Source organism: Monodon monoceros, unplaced genomic scaffold (genome assembly GCF_005190385.1).
Source record: "Monodon monoceros isolate NGI ecotype Baffin Bay Population unplaced genomic scaffold, NGI_Narwhal_1 Super_Scaffold_1, whole genome shotgun sequence".
In the NCBI taxonomy this organism is placed as follows: domain Eukaryota; kingdom Metazoa; phylum Chordata; class Mammalia; order Artiodactyla; family Monodontidae; genus Monodon; species Monodon monoceros.
In genome coordinates, this window is record NW_021703765.1 from 87,042,453 (window position 1) to 87,067,517 (window position 25,065).

General features: G+C 41.2%; 1 protein-coding gene across 1 annotated transcript; it reads right to left on the bottom strand.

Moving 5' to 3' along the window:
• Positions 1-1,462: 1,462 nt before the first annotated feature.
• ZNF891 (zinc finger protein 891) lies at positions 1,463-19,100 on the bottom strand. Its single transcript, XM_029225892.1, is given in 3 exon segments — positions 1,463-4,026; positions 4,028-5,146; positions 18,943-19,100. Coding segments are annotated over 2 exon segments (1,632 nt in total). The 5' UTR covers positions 5,032-5,146; positions 18,943-19,100; the 3' UTR covers positions 1,463-3,398.
• Between the last annotated feature and the right edge of the window lie 5,965 nt (positions 19,101-25,065).

A 25,065-nucleotide genomic window follows, 5' to 3' on the forward strand; every position in this document is an offset into this window, starting at 1 on the left:
CCAAAACTAGTGCATAAATGCCAGCGCCCAACCAAGCAGAGCACGCCCCCTTCCTGAATGCCACTCAAGATGATCTCCTCGCGCAAACGCCACACGCATTTGGGATTCTTCTCTAACTGCTGCCTGCTACTGCTGTACCCTGGAGGGCCATAAACACCTAATGAACAATGGGAATATTTGGTGCCATAGCATGACTGCATGTGCTCCTCTCCAAGCTACGTGTGAATCTTACTAGACTAGGAATCTATCATCTTAGAACCTGCTGGGATTTAATCTAGGCTCCCTCTAAATTTTGTTTTCACTGGTCACAGCCTAGTGTCAGCCCACCCTCAGCTCTGATCTTATGTTCTCTGTCAGTACTGCCATCATAACAATGTTCTGTATTCCTCATGTCCCAGCCACAAACCCCAAATTCCTACCCTTGTGGAAACTGTTTCCATGGTGCCCTCTGAGATTTCCCTGAGTGACAAACTCCTTTATGTCCTCAACAACTTCCCTAAAAATTCCCATCATTTCTTTGCACTAACTTAAACTTGGCTACCCCTGGAAAAAAACCTACTCGACAACAGTCACATCAAAGAAGGGCTGTCTATTCGCATGCACTCCATATCTATAGGTTGACATGTAGGATCAATGTCCCCCTTGCTCACCAATATTACTTCTAACCAATTGCAGCCTCTTGTAAAAAGAAACAAAGACTTTCTTTGAGGGTCATACCAGCTAGTTTCGACTTTCCAACTCTCTTCTTCGTTGCTATCTTCTATTCAACTAGACTCTCCTTCTTATTCACTTAGACTTTGCTATTTGCTTTGCTGTCTTCACAGGAGGCCCTACCGGTAACCTGGGGGGACTTTCACATGCATAGAATCTTCTCCAGTAAAACCTCTGACCAGTCTTTCATCCATCTTACTCTTGGCAGATAATCTTAGCATGAAACCTACAGTCTCATGTCTATATTCTGTTGGCCAAGAACAGGGGGGATGACTAATCTTGGCCATGGAGGCTGCCTGGGATAAAGAGTTTTGTAACTGGACACACTGCTACTCTAAGCAAAACTGAGGTACTATTAGTAAAGGAGAAGTAGGGAACATGTATTAGGTTAGCAACTAGCAGTATCTGCCACACTGGGCTAGAAAGTTGCTCTTAAGAAACCAAACAGGGACTTCCCTAGTGGCGCAGCGGTTAAGAATCCGCCTGCCAATGCAGGGGACATGGGTTCGAGCCCTGGTCCAGGAAGATCCCACATGCCGTGGAGCAACTAAGCCCGTGCACCACAATTACTGAGCCTGCACTCTAGAGCCTGTGAGCCACAACTACTGAAGCCTGCACACCTAGAGCCTGTGCTCCGCAACAAGAGAAGCCACTGCAATGAGAAGACCACACACTGCAACGAAGAGTGGCCCCTGCTTGCCGCAACTAGAGAAAGCCCGTGCGCAGCAACAAAAGACCCAACGCAGCCAAAAATAAATAAATAAATAATTTATATTTAAAAAAAAAGAGAAACCAAACAAGCAGTGTTGTATAGCTCAGATACTCTTAGCTCAAGTAACTTAGATATAAGTAAATAAAGAGGTAATTAAAACCAACCCACACAGTCCTCCTTTCCTTCTGAGAGAATGGTGGAAGTATCCCTTCTTGCAGCAAACATCAGTCCTTCTATTTGTGCTCCAGATACCTCCATCCCCTTCTCAGGAACTTTATGGTACTGACTGTCCCTCTTCTTATGCCTGCACATTTAATCTCTCCATACTGGATACATCACATTAGGATTTAAACATTTTCTAGTTTTTCATTATTTAAAACATATTTTCCCTTGACCAAATCTCTCTCCAGCTACTTCCCCATCTTTCTCCTACTATTCAAACTTGTCTATATTTACTCTTTACTTCCTCGTCCTTTATTATGAAACTCATCGTAACCTACCACCAATCCTCAACATACCATTATCTCCACCTAAGGTCAACAATAACCTTCACGTTGCCATACGTTTGCTTTTGCAGACTTCATCTAATTTGACCTCATAGTAGCATTTAAAACAACCGATTTTACCTTCCTTCTTCAAACACTAGTTTGTCTTGGTTTAGTAAAACTCCATTTTTACTTACTTTAAATATAGGAGGTCTCCATGGTCAGTGGTAGACATTTTCTTTTCACACCATCCATTTTCCCTATACAATCTGACTCACCTCCACACAACCCAGTACAGTCTATCTCCTGATGTTGCTAAAATTATATCTCTGTCCTAGACACCTCTACAGGTTCAGAACTACACATCAGCCCGTTCATCTAGATATCTCATAACTCTATAAACAGGACTAAAACTGTGACTATTGCCTTTTTCTTCCATCATAGTTTCTTCCTTCCATATTTTGTTTCTTAATAAATTAGAGCTAATCTCATCAGTATCTCTAAAACCAAGTAGCAAAATCTCAAGGGCTTCATTCAGCATTTAAAATTGGTAACTTCCCCTCTACTTGAAGACTCTTTGGTTTTCTCATGCTGAAATGTTGGGATTTTCCTCCTGCTTCTCTGACACCTGCTTTCAATGACCTCAGCTCCATCCTCTCTAGCCTAAGCACAAAAGTTCTATCAATATTCCTCTTCCATTCCTCTCTTTTCTATGTTCTTATCCAAATTTGTACACCCAACGTAAAATATTTAAGTCTACATATCTTGTGATCTTTTTCTTTTTTAAAACGAGGTTACTGTATTGACTGTATTTACATACTGTTTTTAAAAAATCAATAAGCTTATTTTTCTCACATAAAAAGATGCACAGATATAAGCAGTGCAGTGCTGGTACAGTTATTTGAAGATATCTTTGGGAAACCAGGATCTCTTTGACACCATCCTTGTCATCCTCATGGTCACAAGATGGCTCATTCAGCTCCATGAATGCAAAATCCAAAGGGAGAAGACTGGGGAAGGCAGAAAGACAAAGTGCAAAAGGCAAAGAGAAAACACTAGATAGGTCTGTCCCCAGTGATACTATCCACTCCCTACAGGGAGGGATGAACTGGATGTTCGATTGGCTACTAACAATACCTGTCACACCAGACCAGAAAGCAACTCTCAAGAAAATAACAATAAAGTAGTATCATATTGTCCACATACTTTGAAGATAATGCAATTAACTTAGAAATCCATAAGGTAACTGAAAACATATTTAAAATAACTCTAAACAGCTATGGATCTGAAAGTCATAAAGTCATAATAAATATTAGACAACAGAGTTAAAACAAAATAAATTATCATACACCAAATGTGTTATATAACTAAAGGGGCGTTTATAGGACTATTTATAGCCTTAAATGCTTATTTTAGAGAACAAAGACTGAAATAATGAGCTTGGAATCCACCTTAAGACACTGAAAAAGGCAACTCCATATTCTTAATAGTTACAAGGTTTCTCTCCCAGTATGAATTCTCTTGTGTATAGTAAGTGAAGAATTCTGACTGAAGGTTTTTCCACATTGAATACAGCCATAGGGTTTCTCTCCAGTGTGAGTTCTCACATGTCTCCTAAGGGAAGAGGAAACACTGAAGGTTTTCCTGCATTCCTTACATTCATAGGGTTTCTCCCCAGTATGAGTTCTCACATGCATTCTAAGAGATGAGAGACCACTAAAAACCTTCCTACAGTCAGTGCATTCATAAAGGTTCTCTCCAGTGTGTGTTTTCTTGTGAACTTTAAGGTGAGAGCTTGTGTTGAAGGCTTTTCCACAGTCATTGCATTCATAGAGTTTCTCCCCACTGTGTATTCTCTTGTGCACTATAAGGTAAGAACTTGTGCCAAAGGATTTTCCACAATGATTACACTCATAAGGTTTCTCTCCAGTGTGAGTTCTCACATGAACCTTAAGAAATGTTTTTTGACTGAAAGCTTTTCCACATTGATTACATTCATAGGGTTTCTCACCAGTGTGAGTTCTTATATGTCTCCTTAGGGTTGAGGAATCATTGAAGACTTTCCTACATTCTTTACATTCATATTGTTTCTCACCCATGTGACTTCTCTTGTGCAAAATTAGAAATCCTTTTGAAGGCTTTTCCATGCTGATTATGTTCATGATTCTCTTCAGTAGGAGTTTGCTCCTGTTGTTTAAGGGATGAATGATGACAAAAGGTTTTGTTTTTATTACACTCATAGGAATTCTCCCCCATATGACAATTGTTGCATATAGGAAGCATATTATTATGTTTAAAGTGTATGCCATGTTCGGAGCATGTGTACTCTTTTTGTGCTGTTTGAGTTCTTTCAAGATGCCACAGAGCTCTGTCATAGTCATGACTTTCACAGACTCTCTCACTTACAGAGTTTTTTTCATAACTGTTTAGGATTGAATTATGCTTCCAACACTCAATATCTAAGTAACACTTATGGCAATGTTTACTGATGGAAACTCTCTTTGAAAAAACAAGTTTTGATCTGAGTTTAGAGTCCTCCTCTAATTCATGATAGTCATACAACCCCTCCTGAGATGATGCCTTCTTTTGAGTAAATGTCACTTGCCTCAAAATCCCCTCTGGGATCTTGTGCTGTTTTCTGATTTTATGGCATTCCCAGTCTGCTCTTAATGCGGGAGACCGATCATCCGTTGTGAATCTTATCATTTTCTTGCCACTAGATGATTTTCCCCAAAAAATATTCTGGTTAGAAGTTGATTCTTTGGTTTTCAGTTGAATCTCCCAGTCTAGACAGGTGCCTTGGGGAATTCTCCTTTTCACAGTTCTTATGTCTTCTTGACCCGACAGGGAGATCACAGGCTTGCATAACTGATATTCCACCAAGGTGAGATTCATATAGTTTTCCAACATTACGTCTCTGTACATACTTCTCTGAGCAGAGTCCAGCATCACCCACTCCTCCTGGGTGAACTCCACAGTCACATCCTCAAAGGACACTGGTCCCTGTAACCAGGTTGCTGGGAATCCAGGCACTATCCTTGCCCCCTCAGTACTTCTCACATAGAAACAGGCAGAGTCCTGTGTAGGCAGAGCCCATATTGGGCATAGGTCAATGGCTGCCATCTTGAGAGCCTGAATGTGACATCTGCCTGCACAATAGGGCTGAGAGAGCTGGATACTTCTTTTCTTGTTTTTCTGATTCAATCAAGTCAGGGTTGCATTTCACTGGGTGTCCTTCCTGTAGCCAAAGAGGCAGGTTCAGGTAAAAGAAGAAAGGTGAAAATAGGGTCCCATTGGAGGCAAGGTTAAAAAAAAATTGTAGACCCTCTCTTGTACCTTCCAGCAAGGTCTCACCTGCTTAAAATATTTATTGGGATTTGTACTGACACGCAATATAGTCATCCTTGGCCCTCTACTGTTATCTTGGTTATTCATACTGGCTTCTCCTGTAGACTACTACTCAGCTCTGGGTAGAAAAAGCATGCATTATTTTAAAATACTAAAGTCAAAGAACCAGTTTAAAAAGGCATAGTTGTTTGAATTTCATGCATACTCTGCTACTTTTTAGTTTAGTTTTTAGAATAAAGAATTTTTTTCTGCTAATTACAACTGTTTTAGGTAAATTTATTTGTTGTATATGTAACTTGGTATTTACCCAAATAACCTCACATATAATTAACAGGACTGATGATTTGGCTGCTACCCTACTTAGAAATTTTATTGGAGTTGTTAAAAGTAAATATGTGACTTTGAAACAAACGTTCATTTGATTACCTGCAATTTAAACTCTATCCTCAAAGTCTGTATTCCTTATGATGATTCATTCTATCTAAAACTTGAATGGGATCAACAAAGAGGCATGAGCTATGTTCTAAGCTTTGAGACTGAGGCCTTTACAATTTTAGATGGTATAATACTTTCCTGAATAATTTTCATAATGGCCTTAATATAAATATCAAAACAATTGACACAGTGTGAAACAAAAGAGGTATGCTCGGAGACTTTAAGGACCACAACAAATCACGCAATAATGTATTACGCTAATATTTTTACAGATCTCAATTTTTTAAGATTAGTTGATACCTTCAAATATAAGACTTCTATCTCAGTATTATACTTCAGTAGAGTTCAGGTTTAATGGACAAAATTAGAGAAATGGCATTTTTATTTAGACAAAGATCTTCAACAGGTAGATTTTATGCCCCAATCCAGAAATGTATATAAGCCTGTCACTTTAGTGTAAATCAGATGGAAATATTTGTCTGATTTGTCCACTGCATGTATTCTGAATACCTAGAACACTCCCCAGCACATGGCAGACACCCAAAAAATGTTTGTTGAATAAACTGAATGAATCTATGGCAATTAAGGTTTTGTGGAAGAAGTATTTTTTTCACATCTATACTCTACTTATAGAAAACAAAACCCCACAAAATCAGAAAGTTAGGCTTCCTCTTCAAAAAAGAACATTAGTTTGCCTTCTGGTTAAAATTGTTAAGCTGAGAATTGTACTCTGGGTTCATTTCTTCATTCCCCATAGTTTTATTTCTTTCTTAGTTACAGAACTAATAAAAAAACTAAACAACTTTACCAAACAACAGGAAAAAATATCTGAATAAACGGAGAGATTCACCATTTTAATACCATTCAGTATTAAAAGATTTCAATTTTTCTCAAACTAGAATTGCATTGGGATTTTCATTAAATTCATTCCTTCATGTTCAATAGGAATTTCTTGAAACATGACAAGTTGTTTTATAAGTTTTATAGAAAAGTTAAGACATGAATAACAAGGCAGTTATTAAAGTAATGCTTTGCTCTACTATATTACTTCAAAATGCATTATAAATCTCTATTAACTTAAACAGAATGATAATAGGGCAAAAAGAGAAAATAAAACAGAATAACTTCAGGTACTTCCCTGGTGGCACAGTGGTTAAGACTCCACACTCCCAGTGCAGGGGGCCTTGATTCGATCCCTGGTCAGGGAGCCAGATCCCACATGCATGCCGCAACTAAGAGTTCACATGCCACAACTAAAGAGCCCGCATGCCACAACAAAGGAGTCAGCAAGCCACAGCTAAGACCCAGTGCAAACAAACAAAAAAACCAGAATAACTTCAGAAACAGATTCATGTGTAGCTAGACATTTAGTGCATGATAAAGGCAGAACTATTAATCAGCGGGGGAAAGGATAAACTAGTCATTAAATGGCATCAGGACAAATGACTGTTAGGGAAAAGCATAAATCCTACTTCACACACTCACATTCCCAGGTGGATGAAAGACATAAATATGTACCTGATAGGAATTCTAGAAGAGGAAGATAGAGAGAATACAAAAAAAAAAATTAGAGAAAATGGTTGTTTTTATCCAAAGCTGAAAGATAGAAGTCCTTGATCTGCAAGTGTATACACCACATGCCACACTGAATAAATGTTTTAAATCCACCAGATACACGAGCAAAAGCTGCAGAATACCAGGGATAATGAGTAAATATTTAAAGTTACTGGAAAGAAAAGGCAAATTACCGACAAAGGAATACCAATTATACTGACTACAGACTTCTAAGCTACAACGATACAGGCCAGAAGACCACACAGTAATATATTCAAAGTACTAAAGGAAAACAATAGAAACCCAGAATTCAATAGTGTGCTAAAGAGTGAGAGCAATAAAAAGACACTGACATATTTCAAAGTAACAATAGCATCCTCAAAAGATGGTCATAATAAGAGAAATGCAAACTGAAACACTGAGACATAATCTAAGGCACACCTTAAATTAAAAGAGGCCTAAACTTGCATAAGCCTTATTTGGACCATGATTTAAAGAAATTGTTTTAAAAAAATAGCTTTGTTGAAATAATAGAAAAATTTGAACACTAGCTATATATTTGATATTAAGGAATTAATCCTAATTTTGTAGGTGTGATAATGAGATCCTGGTTATGACTTTTAAAGGAGTACTTATCATTCAGAAATAAATTCTGAAATATTTACAAATAATGAATCATGTCCTAGATTTACTTCAACATACAGTGACAGGTACAAATGTGGTCATTATACTATTCTGATTTTCTATGTTTTGAAACTTTCATAATATAAATTTTAAAATCACCAGAGAGATATTTCATTTGTAAAACATGATGTTTTAGGATGTTACAGTTTTTTAAATCACAAAATGAGAGTTCTTAGGAAATTTTAGAAAATTTTAAAAATTATTTATTTTTTTGGCTGTGTTGGGTCTCCGTTGCTGCGTGCAGGCTTTCTCTAGTTGCGGTGAGCGGGGGCTACTCTTCGTTGCAGTGCGCGGGCTTCTATTACAGTGGCTTTTCTTGTTGTGGAGCATGGGCTCTAGGTGCGTGGGCTCCAGTCGTTGTGACACACGGGCTTAGTTGCTCCACGGTACGTGGGATTTTCCCGGACTAGGGATCGAACCCATGCCCCCTGCATTGGCAGGAGGATTCTTAACTACTGTGCCACCAGGGAAGTCCCAGAAATTTAAAATTTTAATAACAAAAACCAAAAAAGGTTGAAGGTTTAAGGATAAAGAACTTTTCCAGAAAGCTGACCCTCCCTCCCAAAAAAAAGATAAGCAATGAGACAAAAAGGATAAGAAAACTATATGAACAATTTCAAAGGTTCAACACCAGATTATTCAGAGCTCAAGAAAGAAAAGAGAAAATGGGAAGAAGACAGAATCAAACACAGAGAAAATTCTTACAAATAACACTATCCAGGGACTGATCCATCAAATGGGTAATTTCTTAAAAAGACTGGGAATAAACATAACATCATGAAAAATTTGAATACCAAAGATAAACTGATGAATGTAAAGGTTTCAATGATGATAAACAGGTTACATACAAAAGAACAATGGAATAGGATTTCTCAACAGTAACACCGCTCCATTTTCTACCTAGCTCTGCCAGCTTTCAAAGTTCTGAGGGAAAATAATTTCCTATCCAGGAAATTATACTAGTCCACAGTACCATGCAAATATGAGGACAAAGTAAAATAATTTCTAGTCATACACAACCTTAATATACACCCCTTTTCGGAAAGATAATAAGGTTATCATCCATTAAAAAGGGAAAATAGAAGTTTCCAGGAAACAGGAGGTCCAACACAGAGATGAGATGAGGGAATTGGTGAGGATAAAGGGAAGTCCCAGCATGCCAGTGTGCTGCAGCCTAGAGAATAACTGATCAGTCTACACTGCAGCATGATGGAGGGCTCCTGGGGATGTGTGTTCAGGAAAAGAGAAAAATGATTAGATTGTGTGACAGGTTTGATCTTGAGGAAAATGGAATTGAGAGACATTTTACATAGGTTTAGGGAAAACAAAGCAAATAAATAAAAAGGCAATTATTCAAAACAGGAAAAGTAAAATGTATACAAGAAAGGAACTTATTACAGCTCAGCAATAGAGAATACTTACATAGTCATCACAATGGAAACACTGAACATGAATTTAGCCAAAATTTTTGAGAGGAACTACATTACAATACTTGCAACATAATCACATTGATTTAAAGATGTAGGAAGGCAGGCAGGTATAATAGTCAAGATTCTTACTTAACACCTAAGAAACTAAAAAACGTCTCAAATTGATTAACTGCTTAAAAATTTTAAACTGGTTGCCACCATGAAATTAATAAACAGAAACATGAATTAAATAGAGTTGGAAGACCCGAATGGGGAGCTCTCACGTCCTGTGATCATAGAAGAGCCCAACAGGAAGAAGACAGACTCCTCTTCTTTCCTGGCGAGGACTCAGCCAATGAAAAGCCACAGACTGATTGTTTACTATCATCCTCCCAACTTCCTTTTTCCTCTCTATAAAAGCGCTCTTCTTCCCTTGCTGTGGGGGATTTCCATGGTAGCTGACCTTGAATTGCAATTCTCTGCTGATCCCCAAAAAGCCATTTTTGCTGGAGAAATACATGGCAGTCTATATTTCAGGTCAACACTACGGAGAAGAAACACTCCTGTTTTTATTATGAGGCTTTTAATATCTAAGACTTTTAAAAATGTATGTACACATTTTTCAAAAAGTAAATAAGTTACAGAGAAAGTAAATAAAGCAATCAAATCAAGTAGAAAAATAGCAAAAAGGAAAGGAAAATTTAAAAATAGAGAGCAGGGCTTCTCTGGTGGCGCAGTGGTTGAGAGTTCGCCTGCCGATGCAGGGGACACGGGTTCGTGCCCCGGACCGGTAAGATCCCACATGCGGCGGAGCGGCTGGGCCCGTGAGCCATGGCCGCTGAGCCTGCGCGTCCGGAGCCTGTGCTCCGCAACGGGATAGGCCACAACAGTGAGAGGCCCGCGTACCGCAAACAAACAAAAAAAAAAAAAAAAAAAAAAAGAGAGCAAATGTTACTCTAATTGAAAACCAAAAACAAGGTACATAAGACAAAACCAAAACACAGCACAGATTACCAAAACAACCCAAATCTGCTTCTTTGAAAAGATTAATGCAGATGTATATCTTGCAGAGCCAATCAAGAAAAAAGATGGCCCTAATAAATATTAAACTCAAAAAAGAAAAGAATAGCTACAATTAGAGCAGTGATTTTAAAATATCACTAACGAACAGCAATTTAAAGACCACCAGGAATTCCCTGGTGGTCCAGTGGTTAAGATTCTGCGCTTCCACTGCAGGGGGCATGGGTTCAATCCCTGGTCGGGGAACTAAGTTCCCACATGCTGCACAGCGAGGCCAAAAAAAGCAAAAACAAAAACAAAACACCAAAAAAAAAATCACTAAAAAAGAATAGTATGAACAACTTTATGTCAACAAACTTGAAAACTTGGATGAGATGAACAATTTTCTAGAAAAACATGTGCCCCAAATTGACTCAATTAAGAACTACAAACTGAAATTAATCACTACCATTTAAAATGGAATCAGAAGTCAAATATCCACCCCAAAAAATTATTTTACCAGGTAGAAGAAAAACAGTTATGCTTCCCGAAGCATAGACTTGTAAAATCTTGCAAGGATAGTACAAAGAAAGATTAAGGTGCAATCTTAAGTCTGAACACTGAAAAAGTCCTAAGTAAAATATTAGTAAATTGAGTATGGCAGCGTATTAAAGTAATAATACAATGTCATATTCAAGCAAGGTTTAACCAGGAACGCAGGATGGTTAAAAAGCAGAAAAACTATTACTGTTATTATAATGTCATGCTATAATGAACACTCTTGTATCCATCACTCTATTTTGAGGCAGATCTGGGAATGATGTATTAAGGTTAGCCTTAGAGAAATGATGTCTCGTTACTGTGATGCAGTCCATTAACAGATTAAGGGGTGCAGACCAAGAATGTCGCCTGCCATATCAGTAAAGGATGTTGTGGCCTTCAAGCCACCAGCCACTGCAGCCACTCCGGACTGTGCACCCTGAGGGGATTCAGGATGCAGAAAAGCAGAATATGGCCCTAGATAGTTAAGATGTGTATCAAAGGAATGATTTCAATGGGCCCAGACTCTTGCATCTTCCCACACATAGAAAAGTGCTAAACTCATTAATCTGAGATGCCTGGTTCTCTTTAATGAACAGTCATCTCTTGATGTTCTGACCACCTGGTCTTTGCTGCAAAAACTCCTGTATATCCTGGCTCCCCCATTATGGTTTCAGAGCTGTCCCTCAGAGCTATTCAGAAAGTCCACTGAATAAAACACAATTCTCAACTTTCAGGTTGTGTATTTTTTTTCAGTCGACAGTTTTGGCAAACAACGAAGGGACCCAGAGCTGACTTCGCTCCTTCGCATGAACTCTACAATGAACCAGAGCCTTGGTAGAGGCCTCCTGCATCCGTCTGCCTCCTCAGAGAGTTCAGATGAATTTGGGTGAGTCTCTCCTGGTTCTTGGATCTCCCAACTATTGGTTGATGATCCTGTGTTTTATTTGGTGGTGTATAACAGGTGCTTGGCTCCCCAGGTGACAGATTCTGGGAAAAAGAACCCCCTCAGAACAGTTGAAAGACACTGAGCGGTCTGGGCTGAGTGGTTAGGTAGGAGGCTGACCTGGCATTCTTCATCAAATGGCTATCTTAACAAGAATTTGTCGGGATAAAAGTGAAAATATTACATGAGAGCTTTCAGCACTGAAGAAGGGAATCTCATGGCTGGCAACGGCTTTTTCTTAGGCAACTGAGAAACTTGCAGGAGTGGTAAAGGCAAGTCCTCATACCATGCAGCCATCCCTATAAGGAAGCCCACTCAATTTAACTTAAAAAAACTTGCTCTGCTTGGGACACAAATAAGAACTGGCCACTCTGTGATCCAAGCACCCACGATGGTCTTATACTACCAGAGGGAGAACCTAGACACATAAGACGAGCTGAAAAGACTCTAGGGTAAAAACCTAGAGAAGTCAAGCTCACAAGCAGCACACTGGGCCACCATGCAATTTCACTAGTAAATTTTATCCCCAACGAATTCAACTTTAAAATCGGAAATAGATTCTCTCAGATAAACTAGGGGCATCAGAAAGCCAACCTCCGACCAACACCCCAGCCAGATACATGTACGTATAGAGCTCATACTTGCAAGGATCTACTTAATTGGGAATTAAAGGAAATCTCACCCTGAAAATGACTAAGATGGGGCTCTTTTACTGCATACACAGTTAAGTTAGAGAAAGCTAGCTTGATAAAACATCTTTTCAGAATTCTGATCTTAAAGAAACAAAAGCCCTTCTAGGGGGAACTTGCATTTCTCTTCCTGTGCCTTTGAAATGTAAATGTTCTACCTGATCTCCTTGGGTATTTTGTGTGTGTGTGTGTGTGTGTGTGTGTGTGTGTGTGTGTGTGTGGTTTGAGAACTTGGTCTCTGCCATCCAAAAGGTACACATATTGTGTACATTTGGACGCAATCGAAGAGACTGGGATTCTGAGCAGTCATTTGTCTGACTATACCAATTCGCAGGGGCTTTTTGCCACCTTAACCTTCATTGTGTCAGCCTGTACAACGAAGGCCTTTACTTTCTTAAACTATTTTTGGGAGTAAACTTTCTGGGTCTTGTTTAGGTGGCATCCTTTGCACTGTCTTGTGGGGAAGCCTCTTGCATCTTATTGGTTTGAGTCACTATTATGATATATCTCATTAATGGCCAGATGATGGATCCTTCAAATGGGAGAAACTTCTAAATTGGTAAATTTTTAGAGAGCATTCATTATAAACAGCTGTTTTGTTGGTACCTATGGGGGGGGAAACACATTAAACAGTGGAAAAAAATATATATAATGGTTAATCTAAGAACTCCTTTAATTTAAAACAAACAAAAAACTGGCTTGGGAAGTCTTATTTGTGGTCTATGTTTCCCCTCAATGGGTCTTACAGATGTTAATAAAAACATTAGAATAATTAACGTTAATTAGGTTAACAGGGAAATTAAAAAAAAAACTGAAGGGAAAGTCTAGAGATTTTTTCCCAACCAGGTGGAAATTTTAAAGTGACTCATCCCCAAAAGATAAAGAAATCTCTAGATGGTTATTAAGAAATGGGATAAATAAAACAGATGTTAATAGGATTAAAACAAAAGGTTTTGGTACAATACTACCTAAGGTTGGATGGGCCAAAGGGACCCATACAAGTCCACCCTATTTACCCGAGTTAAAATATATATCTTTAAAGGGCTAAGCCATCCCTGGTGGCGCAGTGGTTAAGAATCTGCCTGACAGTGCAGGAGACATGGGTTTGAACCCTGGTCCAGGAAGATCCCACATGCCATGGAGCAACTAAGCCCATGTGCCACAACTACTGAGCTTGTGCTCTAGAACCCGGAAGCCACAACTACTGAGCCCGTGTGCCACAACTACTGAAGCCTGTGTGCCTAGAGCCCATGCTCTGCAACAAGAGAAGCCACCGCAGTGAGAAGCCCGTGCACCTCAACGAAGAGTAGCCCCCGCTCGCCGCGACTAGAGAAAAGCCTGTGCACAGCAACGAAGACCCAATGCAGCCAAAAACAAATAAATTAATTTTAAAAATTTTGTTTAAAAAAATAAAATAAAGGGGTGGAAGAAAATTACACTGAGATAGCTGACCAACAATTACTTGGGGCAACAGTTAGGCCAATTAATCAAGTTGAAAGATTGACAAAAGGGCCTGAGTCCCTTGGTTCAACCCCTCACTGGGGATCCCAGAGCATTTTATACAAAATAGATAAAATGGTTGAGGGATAAATGAAAGGAAAGTTTCTAGGACTCCTTATAAGACCAAGACTTGTTGATAGGAGTCCTTTAATGTTGGTAACCAATGAGTAATGCTTCCCCTGCTTGGTATTGGTATTATAAGACAAAGCATGTAGATGTGCCCCTCAGGAAATATTAATTAAACATACAAAAGGAGGGCTTCCCTAGTGGCACAGTGGTTAAGAATCCACCTGCCAATGCAGGGGACACAGCTTCGAGCTCTGGTCCAGGAAGATCCCAAATGCCGCGGAGCAACTAAGCCTGTGCGCCACAACTACTGAGCTCATGTGCCACAATTATTGAAGCCCATGCGCCTAGAGCCCGTGCTCCGCAGCAAGAGAAGCCACCATGATAAGAAGCCCGCGCACCGCAACTGGAGAAAGCCCGCACACAGCAATGAAGACCCAACGTAGCCAAAAATAAATAAAATTAAATCTTAAAAAAAAAACAACATACAAAAGGAAACCAATAGAGCCGTACAATATAAAGTAAAATCTGGGAACAGTATTCAGGGGCTAATGAAACTAATAACCGAGATTTTGCTCTGGGTCTAATCTGTGCAATCAGAAAAAGGGCCTTTGTTGAATGCCTTATACAAGCCTTTGAAGATATGATAAACTGAACCCTAAACTTCTGGTACATAGAACTCTTAATTTTCAGTTTAGTTGGAAATCTTCTCACTGATATTAAAAAGCAAATTAAAGAAAATATAGTTGGGCAAATCAATCTTTTAATATCGTTTAACTGACAAACCAGTTTTTTTGAGAATTAAAAGCAGCTGTCTTTGTCTTGCAAATCTCTACAAATCAGAAATGTAAATACAGCCCACAGTGACCTGAGACTGAGCCCAATTAGCTCACTCAGGTAAAACCTGAAACAAGTGAACAAACAAAACAGAAGAATGGCCTTTTTAAACTCAAACCACTGGAAAGGCTCCCTCACCCAAAATCTAATTCATAGCCTACTTAAGGAGAAATAGAAAATTTTTTTAAAAAATAAATTTATTTATTTATTTATTTTTGGCTGCATTGGGTCTTCATTGCTGCACGCAGGCTTTCTCTAGTTGCAGCGAGCAGGGGCTACTGTTCGTTGCGGTCCGCGGGCTTCTCATTGCGGTGGCTTCTCTTGTTGTGGAGCATGGGCTCTACGCCTGCAGCCTTCAGTAGTTGTGGCGTATGGGCTCAGTAGCTGCGGTGTGTGGGCTCTAGGGCACACGGGCTTCAGTAGTTGTGGCACACGGGCTCAGTGGTTGTGGTGCACGGGCTTAGTTGCTCTGCGGTATGTGGGATCTTCCCGGATCAGGGATCGAACCTGTGTCCCCTTCATTGGCAGGCAGATTCTTAACCACTACGCCACGAGGGAAGTCCCAGACATGTCGTATTTTTATTGTACTTGCTTTACCGAAGGTCAGTGTGTTCACGTTATTTCTGTTGCAGTTTGTCGGCAAAAAATTAACTTGGTATGATGATATTTTCATAACTTATAAAATAAAGGTAAATGAGATAAGAGTTTTCAGGTGAACTCTTTAGGAATAATTATGTGTTGGGTACATCTATCTAAAATAGGTTCTCCAGGGACTTCCCTGGCAGTCCAGTGGTTAAGACTTCACCTTCCAATGCAGGGGGTGTGGGTTCGATCCCTGGTCCGGGAGCTAAGATCCCACATGCCTCATGGCCAAAAAACCAAAACATAAATCAGAAGCAATACTGTAACAAATTCAATAAAGATTTTTAAAATGGTCCACATCAAAAAAAAATTCTTTAAAAAAAAATAGATTCTCTAGATTTTTGGTAACTTGAGTTTTGCTAAGTTAAGTTAAATGATGGGAATTCATTGAACATCCAGGTCATTTCAAATAAGATAAAATACTGGAACATTAATTGCTAAACAGGTCTAAATTTATCTCCTTTTGTCCCCTTACAAGAGGGAAACTAAAGATGTGTGGGTTTATTAGACACACGTCTTGCACCACAATGAAGAAAGAAGTCAGAAGGTGTATGTTACTAGGGGTTATGGAATATTCCTAAGTTTGCCAACCAGGAAATGACAAACAGTTCACAACTACTTGCTGCTTGTCAGTTTTCACTAGAGATTAAGGTTTTAAGGGTTAAAACTGTAATATGTAATTAAAGCTACTAAAAATATTAAGGGAAATATTTTAATGTGCAAGGAAGGTAGGATGCATGTTTTCAGTAAAAGAAGGTATGCAGAATAGAAGTGAATTTGTTGGGAAAATAAGGGTGATTTTTGTCCTAGAGCTGGCTATTTCCAGATTAAAAATAAGGGACAAACTAATATGGATACAGAAAGTTTTGTAAGTTTGTAGAAAGGGAGCCCTGAAAAAGTAGTTTTGTACATGGTTAGGATTGGATTAAATTTAATTAGGTAAATGGATTTTGTTATTAAAAGTTGGCTGGTGCAAGATTTGATTTGGTTCCTCTCTGTTAAGAGAACAAAGTTTTCTTGGAATAGTGCTTTTGGTAACATATTGTGTGAATTTCTTTGCCTTTAAGTGATCTTTATTTGTTTTTGAAATCTTTTGTCACTTTGGTTAAGTGAATAAGTATTGTTTCACAGTGTCCTATGATCCTATTTGACCAAGTGCTTTGAAACCTTTTTGATATTTTTGACAAACTTCCCAAATATCAAATTCTAACTAAAGTTCTTTTGACCTTCAGCCAACTCTGGGATGCTTCAAAGGAGCCCTGAGACATCTCAGAGACGAATATTAAACTAATTAGTCTTATTTGGTGTGTTAAATTACTTGAGAAACATTATCAAGTGTTTGGAGATAAACCTTAGGTTACATTGTATGGATAAATGTCATTAATATAGATATTCCAAAATTTATACGGAATTCCTAAAAAATGTGATCTGTCCTTGTATAATGTTATCAGTCATAATTCTAGTTATTATCTTAAAATGTTGTATGTCACAGAAATATCCAAGTTTCCTGTCAACTGCCTTGGAATCAGATCTTTGACCATGTCATTGTAAGTCTTTTGTCATTTATAGACAATCATTATTTTACACTGATGCTTTTATAAAATGAAGATCTTCAAGAAGATTCATAAAAAGGATTTTTGACAAATACAAGTATAACTTTTAAATCATAACACTGAAATGGGTAAGAAATTACAAAACTCTAATGGAAAACCTGATGACTTCATCCAGAATAACAGGAATTAATTACATGGGACTGAATGACTGATAACTATGATTCATAATTTTATGACATTTTAATGAAATATACTGGCTTTTAATCTTCGTTTTCCAGAAAAAACTTTCCTCCTATGCTATGCCCTACAAGTTGATCAGTACGCCTTTGTAAACAAAGATGAAACATTTATCTTTTTCTTTCTACCTGATCCTTCCAGATTTTGGCTTCTCCAGCTGGCTGCACTGTGGACTTGATGGCCTACTGTGACCAGATTACAACTAGTTATACTAATCATTATTTTAATTTGCTCTCTCTCATTTTCAAATTATTTATGCCTTGTGTCTCTCTCCGCTACACTATAACTTTATTAATGTTACCAGCTGTCATATTCTGTCTGTTTTCTAAGATTGTTGGCTCTTGAATTACCCAATGTGTTAGCAGGCCTCCAACAAAATTAATGATGTCCCAAGAAGTTAACCATATACTTAACTCTACATAGAATAATTGTAATAGTACAACTCTAAATACGGTTAGAAGCAACAAGGGAAAACATCTACTGGATCATATAAACTAGTAAGACAAGCGATCCAGAGAATTTTAGATTCTCAACAGGGCCTAATCCAACAAACAAACAAAAAACAAACACAAAAAACCCAGCGCATCGTATGGCCTGTCAACAGAAACTTTGCCTGATCTAGGAATGAGCCTTCCTAGTGCCATGGGACAAAACTGGTCATGGGCGCTTCCCTGGTGGTCCAGTGGTTAAGACTCCGTGCTTCCACTGCATAGGGCAAGGGTTCAATCCCTGGTTGGGGAACTAAGATCCCGTATGCTGCAGCGCAGCCAAAAAAAACCCCCAAACCAAAAACTTGTAATGAAATGCCTCTCAAATATTAGCCAAATATATGACCAAGAGGAGGCATGGTGGAAGAAGAATGTTACCTGCCACATCAGCAAACAAAGGATGTTTGCAGCCTTCAAGTCATCAGCCACCGCAGCCTTCCTGACTACACCCTGAGGGGATTCAGGGTGGAGACAGGCAGGATACTGGCCCAGGAGAGTTAAGATCCTTATCAAAGGAATGACTTCAATGAGCCCAGACTCTTGCATCTTCCCACACACAGAAAAGTGCTAAGGTCATTAAATTGAGGTGTTTGGTTCTCTTTAATTGACAGAAATCTTCCGAGGTTCTGATTACCTGGCTTCTGTTACAAGCCTCCTGTATACCCTGCTCCCCCTTTACCTCTGGGGAGCGGTCCCTCAGAGCTCTGGGAGAGGCTGAGCCCGGGCTACGGCCTCAGAAAGTACGCACAACGTAATGGAATCGTCAACTTCTGGGTTGTGCTTTTTTTTTTTCAATTGACCGGGGTTAAGACAGATGCAAGAACAGGTCCTGGGTAAAGTAAGACGTACAAGCAGGACATCCCTCCTCCTCTCACTCACGGGGTAGAGTCAGATTCCCTACCTGCGCCTGGCCTGCTCACCCCCCGGCGCCCGCTCCGCCCCAGGGAACCCACGCCCCAGGAACACAGCCTCCCGCCCCCGCCCCCGCCCGCTAACCCCCACCCCCAGCTGGGGAGAACTCCGAGGAGGACCCACCGCTCGGGTGCACGCTCCCCTCGCCCTCCCCCCTCCCGCGTCTCCTCAACGTCCGCGCGCCTGCGCGCTCACCTGTCCTCGGGGTGCCTGCCTCTCGCGTGGGAACGACCGGGCTGCAGCGGGAAGGGAGGCGAGAGCGCGCGGAGCAGGCGGTGGCGCCGAGGGCCCTCAGCTGGGAGGCGAAGAGCAAAGCCGCGCGCTCCCCAGGCCCGCGGAGCCAGGGCCGGGACTCCACTTCCCAGGAGCCTCCGCGCCGGAGCGATTCTGGGCTTTGCGTCCGGCTGCGCTTCTCGGCGGGTCGTGAGTGGACGTGGAGCGCGTGCGCGTGCGCGAGGGTCCGGGGCGCGGCGTGGGCTGTGGGGGCCGGTTGGGCGCAGGAGGCCGGGCGGGGACCGAGCTGCCGCCGCCCGCCCTGCGGACCCGCGCGGGACGCGGAGGCCCGGATGTGGGCGCGCTCGCCGAGCCGCTGCCTTTGTGACGGTGCCGCCCCGCCGGCGACGCTCCCGGTGCTGCGCCTGCAGGTGCCGATCGCAGGTACACGCGAGAGGGCTGGATGTGGTTTCTTCCTAGCGGGAGGCGGCGCCGCCGTTTCGTCGTCTCCTCGCCGAGGCGGACGGTTTTCACCAACAAATGGTTTTTCTTCCCTGTGGTGTCCCGGCCTGAGTGATCCCCGCTGCCACTTGGATTCGCTCGCCTTCGCGTTGGTGGGATGGGACCCTGACGTCCGTACGCGCCGGGCGGTGGTGGGGAGTTTGAACCACATATTCTCAGCGATGCAAAATAAGATTTCTTCTGTTCCTGTTTTTTTTTCCCTTCCCAACTGGGGCCAGATGTTTAAAACTTTGCATATGGCCTTTCCAGCATCTGCTAAACGTGATCATGCTCTTTTTCGTTAGAGTAGAAAATTTCTTTACAGTAAATGTCCTAACGTTCCTAAAAGACATCCAACGTGGTTATACTGGTTTTAAAAAATATATACTTCTGGATTCTATTCGTGGATATTATAGAAGTTATATGCTGCAGACATTGATGAAGTGGGTATACTTTTAAGAAGTTTGGTGGCAAAAAGGGCTGGATCGATTTCTACTTCTGGCTCCAGTCTAAAAATATGCATTAAAAAAACTTTTTACTTATTGAGACTTATTTTGGCAGTTATTTTCCTCAGAATTCCCTGTCTTATCAGTATTTTCAGTGTTTAAGATCCAGCAGGTTCGGCATCTCTAGCTCCTGGCTTCCTGATCATCAGTTGTTGGGTTTTCTTTTTTAATCAAATAGATTAATTGAGGGTGTGTGTGTGTTTAACCAGTTTTACTTTTCAGAGATAGCTCATAATTATTATATTTTTATTTTCTTTTGACAGTTAAACGAATCAAATTTGTACATAAACACCTGGTATGAATGTGAAAGATGAGGTTGACATCAAAATTACCTAGATCCCACCCAAAGTATATGGAGAAGGTGAAGAATTTAAGTTCTACCTTTACTTCATATACAGAATATACTGTTAAAGAAAAAAATAAGAAGTAAAAGGGAAGACAGGTTGTCATCCACAGTGCTAGCTAAAAAATATTAGTCACCTTACCAGTGTTGACTAAAGTTAACCTGGGACATAAGTAGCACAACCCCTTCCTGCCCCTTTTTAAACTACCTCAACGCTGCAGTAATTTTCTTCGGTGACCTAACTAATCTCCTCTTCTCTTGTTTCATTAAAATTGTCCCTCTGTCTTGCAAAGCCTCCTGGACAGTGGATGGCACACATTCCTGCCCTTCTTGAAAATTGTTCATTTGTTCTTTCATTCCCTCTCTCAACACATATTTCTTGAGCTCTTAGCATGTGCCAGTCACAGGGCCAGTATTTGAGATATATATCATAAGTTAAATGAGTAAGTCTGCTTATCAGTATTTTATATAAACATCGCAAACTTTTATTTAGGACAAGATATAAATAGTATTTACATAGATACAAGGTGTACCTTCTGGAAAAGAGATGACAAAGTATCTTATTAATTAACTGCATCGCCAGCATGTACAAGAGATTTAGTTAATATCAATGAGTTTAGTAAAGGGATGGAAAGAGCATATATATTAACAGATTGCTTAACTGTCCTCAGTAACAAATTTGCAAATACCTTTGTAGAAGAAAGTCTGTTCACAACAGGAAGAAGATACCTAGTAATTTTAACTAGAAATGTATCTGAATAATAAGAGAAAACTTTAAAATAATCCTAGTCATAAATAAGAATAAAGGATGAGTAGGAATGAGAGCAGTTCTGTTTATGGATTAAATGCACTTGTCAAGAAAATATTATTGGGATTGTTTTTTTAAAGAACCCCATGCAATTTGTTCTTTCTTTTATGTCTCCATCTTCTTAAAAATGTTATGAAAGTGACTCTTTCCTTTTCCTTTTAATTAGATGAGAAAATGTTTCTGTTAAAGGAAAAATACTCCTAGAAATAATGAGTTCCCTTGGTTTTCATCACATAATTCAAGCACTGAAAGCTTAGTAGCATATAATTTAAAAAACATTTTAGTTTAAAAAAATTTTTGTTTTAAGGAAAAAGAAGTTTCATAGTGTGATATCTCCGTTTTGCTTACAGTAGACTTTCACTTGTAGTTTTCCTTATAGCATGACTCAGATCAGCCAGGGTCTTAAATCTTCTGGCTCTGAAGCAAGGTCAGGACTGGTGTGTCACCGGCTGTATATGCATCTCTGGCTTAGAACCGACACCAGGAGCATAATTTTTTCCTCTTTCCACACAATACCTTTCTGCTGTCTCATCCTTACCTTTTCTGGTCAATATTTTATTATGAAAAAGTTTGAACATACAGCTAAGCTGAAAGAAGTTTACAGTGAATACTTGTAACCTCCCCTCCTAGACTCTACCATTAACATTTTACTATACTAATTTGAACATATATCTGTCTGCCCCTTTCTTCATCAGTCCCTCTTTTTTGGGATGCATTTCAAAGTAAATTGCAGCCATCAGTATGCTTTCCTGAAATACTTCTGAATGCATGTGCATTGTTAACCAGAATTTAATGTTTGTTTCGCTTATGCTTTTGATGTGAAATTTACATAAAATGAAATGCACAACCTGAGAGTGTCCGTTTGTTGAGTTTTCACAGATGCACAATCTTTGCGGAGTATGGCTTTGCTGTCTCTGCTGCTGGGTCCTTTTGCTGACGATCCCTTGTCCTTCACAGATGCCAAATACCAGTGAACTTATTCAGAACCTTAAGAGATCTGTTCTCTTTTATTAAGAATTACACACTCCATATGCCCAAGCGAAACGCTATCCCCGAGAAGGTCTCCCGGTTCCTGGGCGCTGGTTCTCAAGCACTGGGTCTTCTAGTCTCCATTGCCTGCCCTGAGGGCAGATATCTGTACAAACCACAGGTTATCGCCAAGTGTTTGACAAGTGCCGGAGTGAACAAATACAAAGCACTGTGCTGGCCTCTTTCCAGGTTTTAGAGTGAGGTTATCCCAGTTCTCAAGTGGTTCTTCATCTTACAGGGAGGTGGACAAATGAGCCGGGCGTTGAAGTGCTAGGAGCATGGGCAAAAGGCCCCAGGGATTTTCTCTGGGACGATGGGAAGGCTTTTGGAAAAGGTGGCATGTGAATGAGGCTTAGAGAACATGGGGCAAGTGCAGTAGGATTGAAGGTTGAAAGGTTGTCAGGGCCCAGAATGTGGATGATTGTGATCAGAGCTGTGCATGGAACCTCTGTGCCTCAGATGGTAACTTCCATAGCCTTCTTGCTGGTGCTGGAAGCTTCTTTCAGGGCATCTCCGCCCTGGTGGTTGGCAGAATAGCAGCTCTCAAAAGACATCTGAGTCCTAACTGCCAGAAGCTGTGGCTGTATCAGCTTATTGGCAACAGGAACCGTGTAGATGTGATTCAGCTGAGCACCTTGGAACGGGGAGCCTGCCCTGGGTTATGTGGGTGGGACAGGGGGGCAGAGGGTGAGGGTCGGAGGACTTGTGACATCGGAGGCGGCAGGGCACAGGGGGCAGTGACCTTGCTGCTGCGGGCTTCCTGCCTGCAAGTCTGGTCCCTCCCTCCGAGCTGTTGAGCCCACCCCTGCCCTGCTTCACGCCCACAGACACGCCCAGGTCCCCATTTGATCCTACCACCTCTTCTAGCTCCGCCCTTTCACTGCTCTTCTCGCCTCCAAACTTTTCAGCCCTATTGTGGAATTTGTCTGCTGTTCCCGCTTTAGTGAACCTTCATCTAGCCAGTCAGGGCACTAGAATCCCTAATTCATCTGAACTCTGTTAATCCTCCCTTCCTTGAAATTCTCCCTTCTGGCTTCTGATATACATCTCTACAGCTCTTCTACAGATCTGTCTGTAGATCTTCTCATTCTCTGGTGGATCTTTCTCTGCTTCCTTTTTGGGCTTCCTTTTCTCCTCTGTTTTCTTCCTAGATACTAATTTATCCCACAATTTTTTTCCCTTTTGGATCCCCATGATTTTTTAAAATTAATTAATTTATTTTTGGCTGCGCCAGGTCTCTTGCTGCGCGCGGGCTTTCTCTAGTTGCGGCGAGCAGGTGCTGCTCTTCGTTGTGGTGTGCGGGCTTCTCATTGTGGTGGCTTCTCTTGTTGCGGAGCACGGGCTCTTGGCGCGCGGGCTTCAGGAGCTGTGGCACGTGGGCTTCAGTAGTTGTGGCTCGCGGTCTCTAGAGCACAGGCTCAGTAGTTGTGGTGCACGGGCTTAGTTGCTCCGCGGCATGTGGGATCTTCCTGGACCAGGGCTCGAACCCATGTCCCCTGCATTGGCAGGCGGATTCTTAACCACTGCGCCACCAGGGAAGTCCCTATCCCACAATTTTCTGGTCCTACAGTTTATTTTACTCTCCATGGTATCTTTGGTTGATTTTATACACTGCCATGGTGTCATCTGATAATGCTGTTACCCAGCTTTACCAGATGTTCTGTCTCCTGGTGAGCTTTATAGGAATCATGTTGCAGGGATGTATAATCTCCCTTAGACCCCATCTGTCTCCTTCACCTGCATCAGAGTAGATGAATACATCACCCCCAAATCTGTGACTAAAGATGCACCCCCACTCCCCGTCAAGAAGTTGTTCTGTTTGAGAATATAGCTGTGCAGCTTGAGTAGATCCAGGTAGAACAGAAATGTGGATGGTGGCTGATACAGCTGGATAACCCTCACATCTAAACGTGTCCTTCTCCCTCTCCCTTCTCTGGCTCATGCACCGTGTGCACAGCCAATCCTACCCCCAGACATTATTGTCCATTCTGTCACCCAGAAACCTGGGGTCACCTTGAACCCTTAACCCGTATTCCCATCCACATCTAATCAATTCCATTGCTGCACTCCTTTGTGCTCCTGTATTCTGGATCACAGTTTCCCTTCTGCCTGGTTTCTTTGCAGGTGTTTCATCCCCCTCTAGTCCATCACACAACTACCTCAAAGGCAGACACATCTGTTGTCATTGCCCAGCTGACAGCATGTAGGCAAGAGTCTGTGTTTCTGAGGATGGCACTTTGGGCCTCTGTGACCTCGACCTGGCCTGTTTCTGACTGCTCCCTGCCCTGCACCACATTCGACGGCCACACTGAGCTTCTCCCCCTACGTCACTGTCGAAGGCCCTGCTTTTGTTCATGGTTCCCCACCCTCACTTATCTGCCTGATGAACTCAGACGCGCTGTGGACTCAGCCTTGAGACCCCCAGGTCGTGCTGGCTGCTGTCTGTGCTCCATGGAGGTTGGTTTCTTCAGCTTGCCTTAGCTGCTGAGGGCAGGGATAAATTCTTCGCTCACGTTTTATCCCCTGGGCGTGGGACACAGCCGGGATCATAGTAAAGTGTTCAGGAATGATTTAGAAAAATGACAGAAGATCACAATAGTTATCAGCTTACCTGCTGTTTCCCTAAATACAAATGAAAACTCATCCCGGTGTCCCTCCCCTGGCAATATCTGTTGTTACGTTAGAGAAGTCAGTTTTGTTCAGTTGCATAAGAATATCCTTTGTAAATCTGGTGTCTGATGGAAGGATCTGATTACCCCCAAGAAATGGTAGAAACTGAGAATTAAATAGACTCCATGACAGCTGGGGTCAGTGGCTGCCAACCGTGGTGCATGTTGCACGTCAGAAGCACCTGCAGTGCTCCCTCCCCAGGGAGTTAAATGAGAAGCTCTTGGTGGGGGAGGGTGGCGTGGGACCCA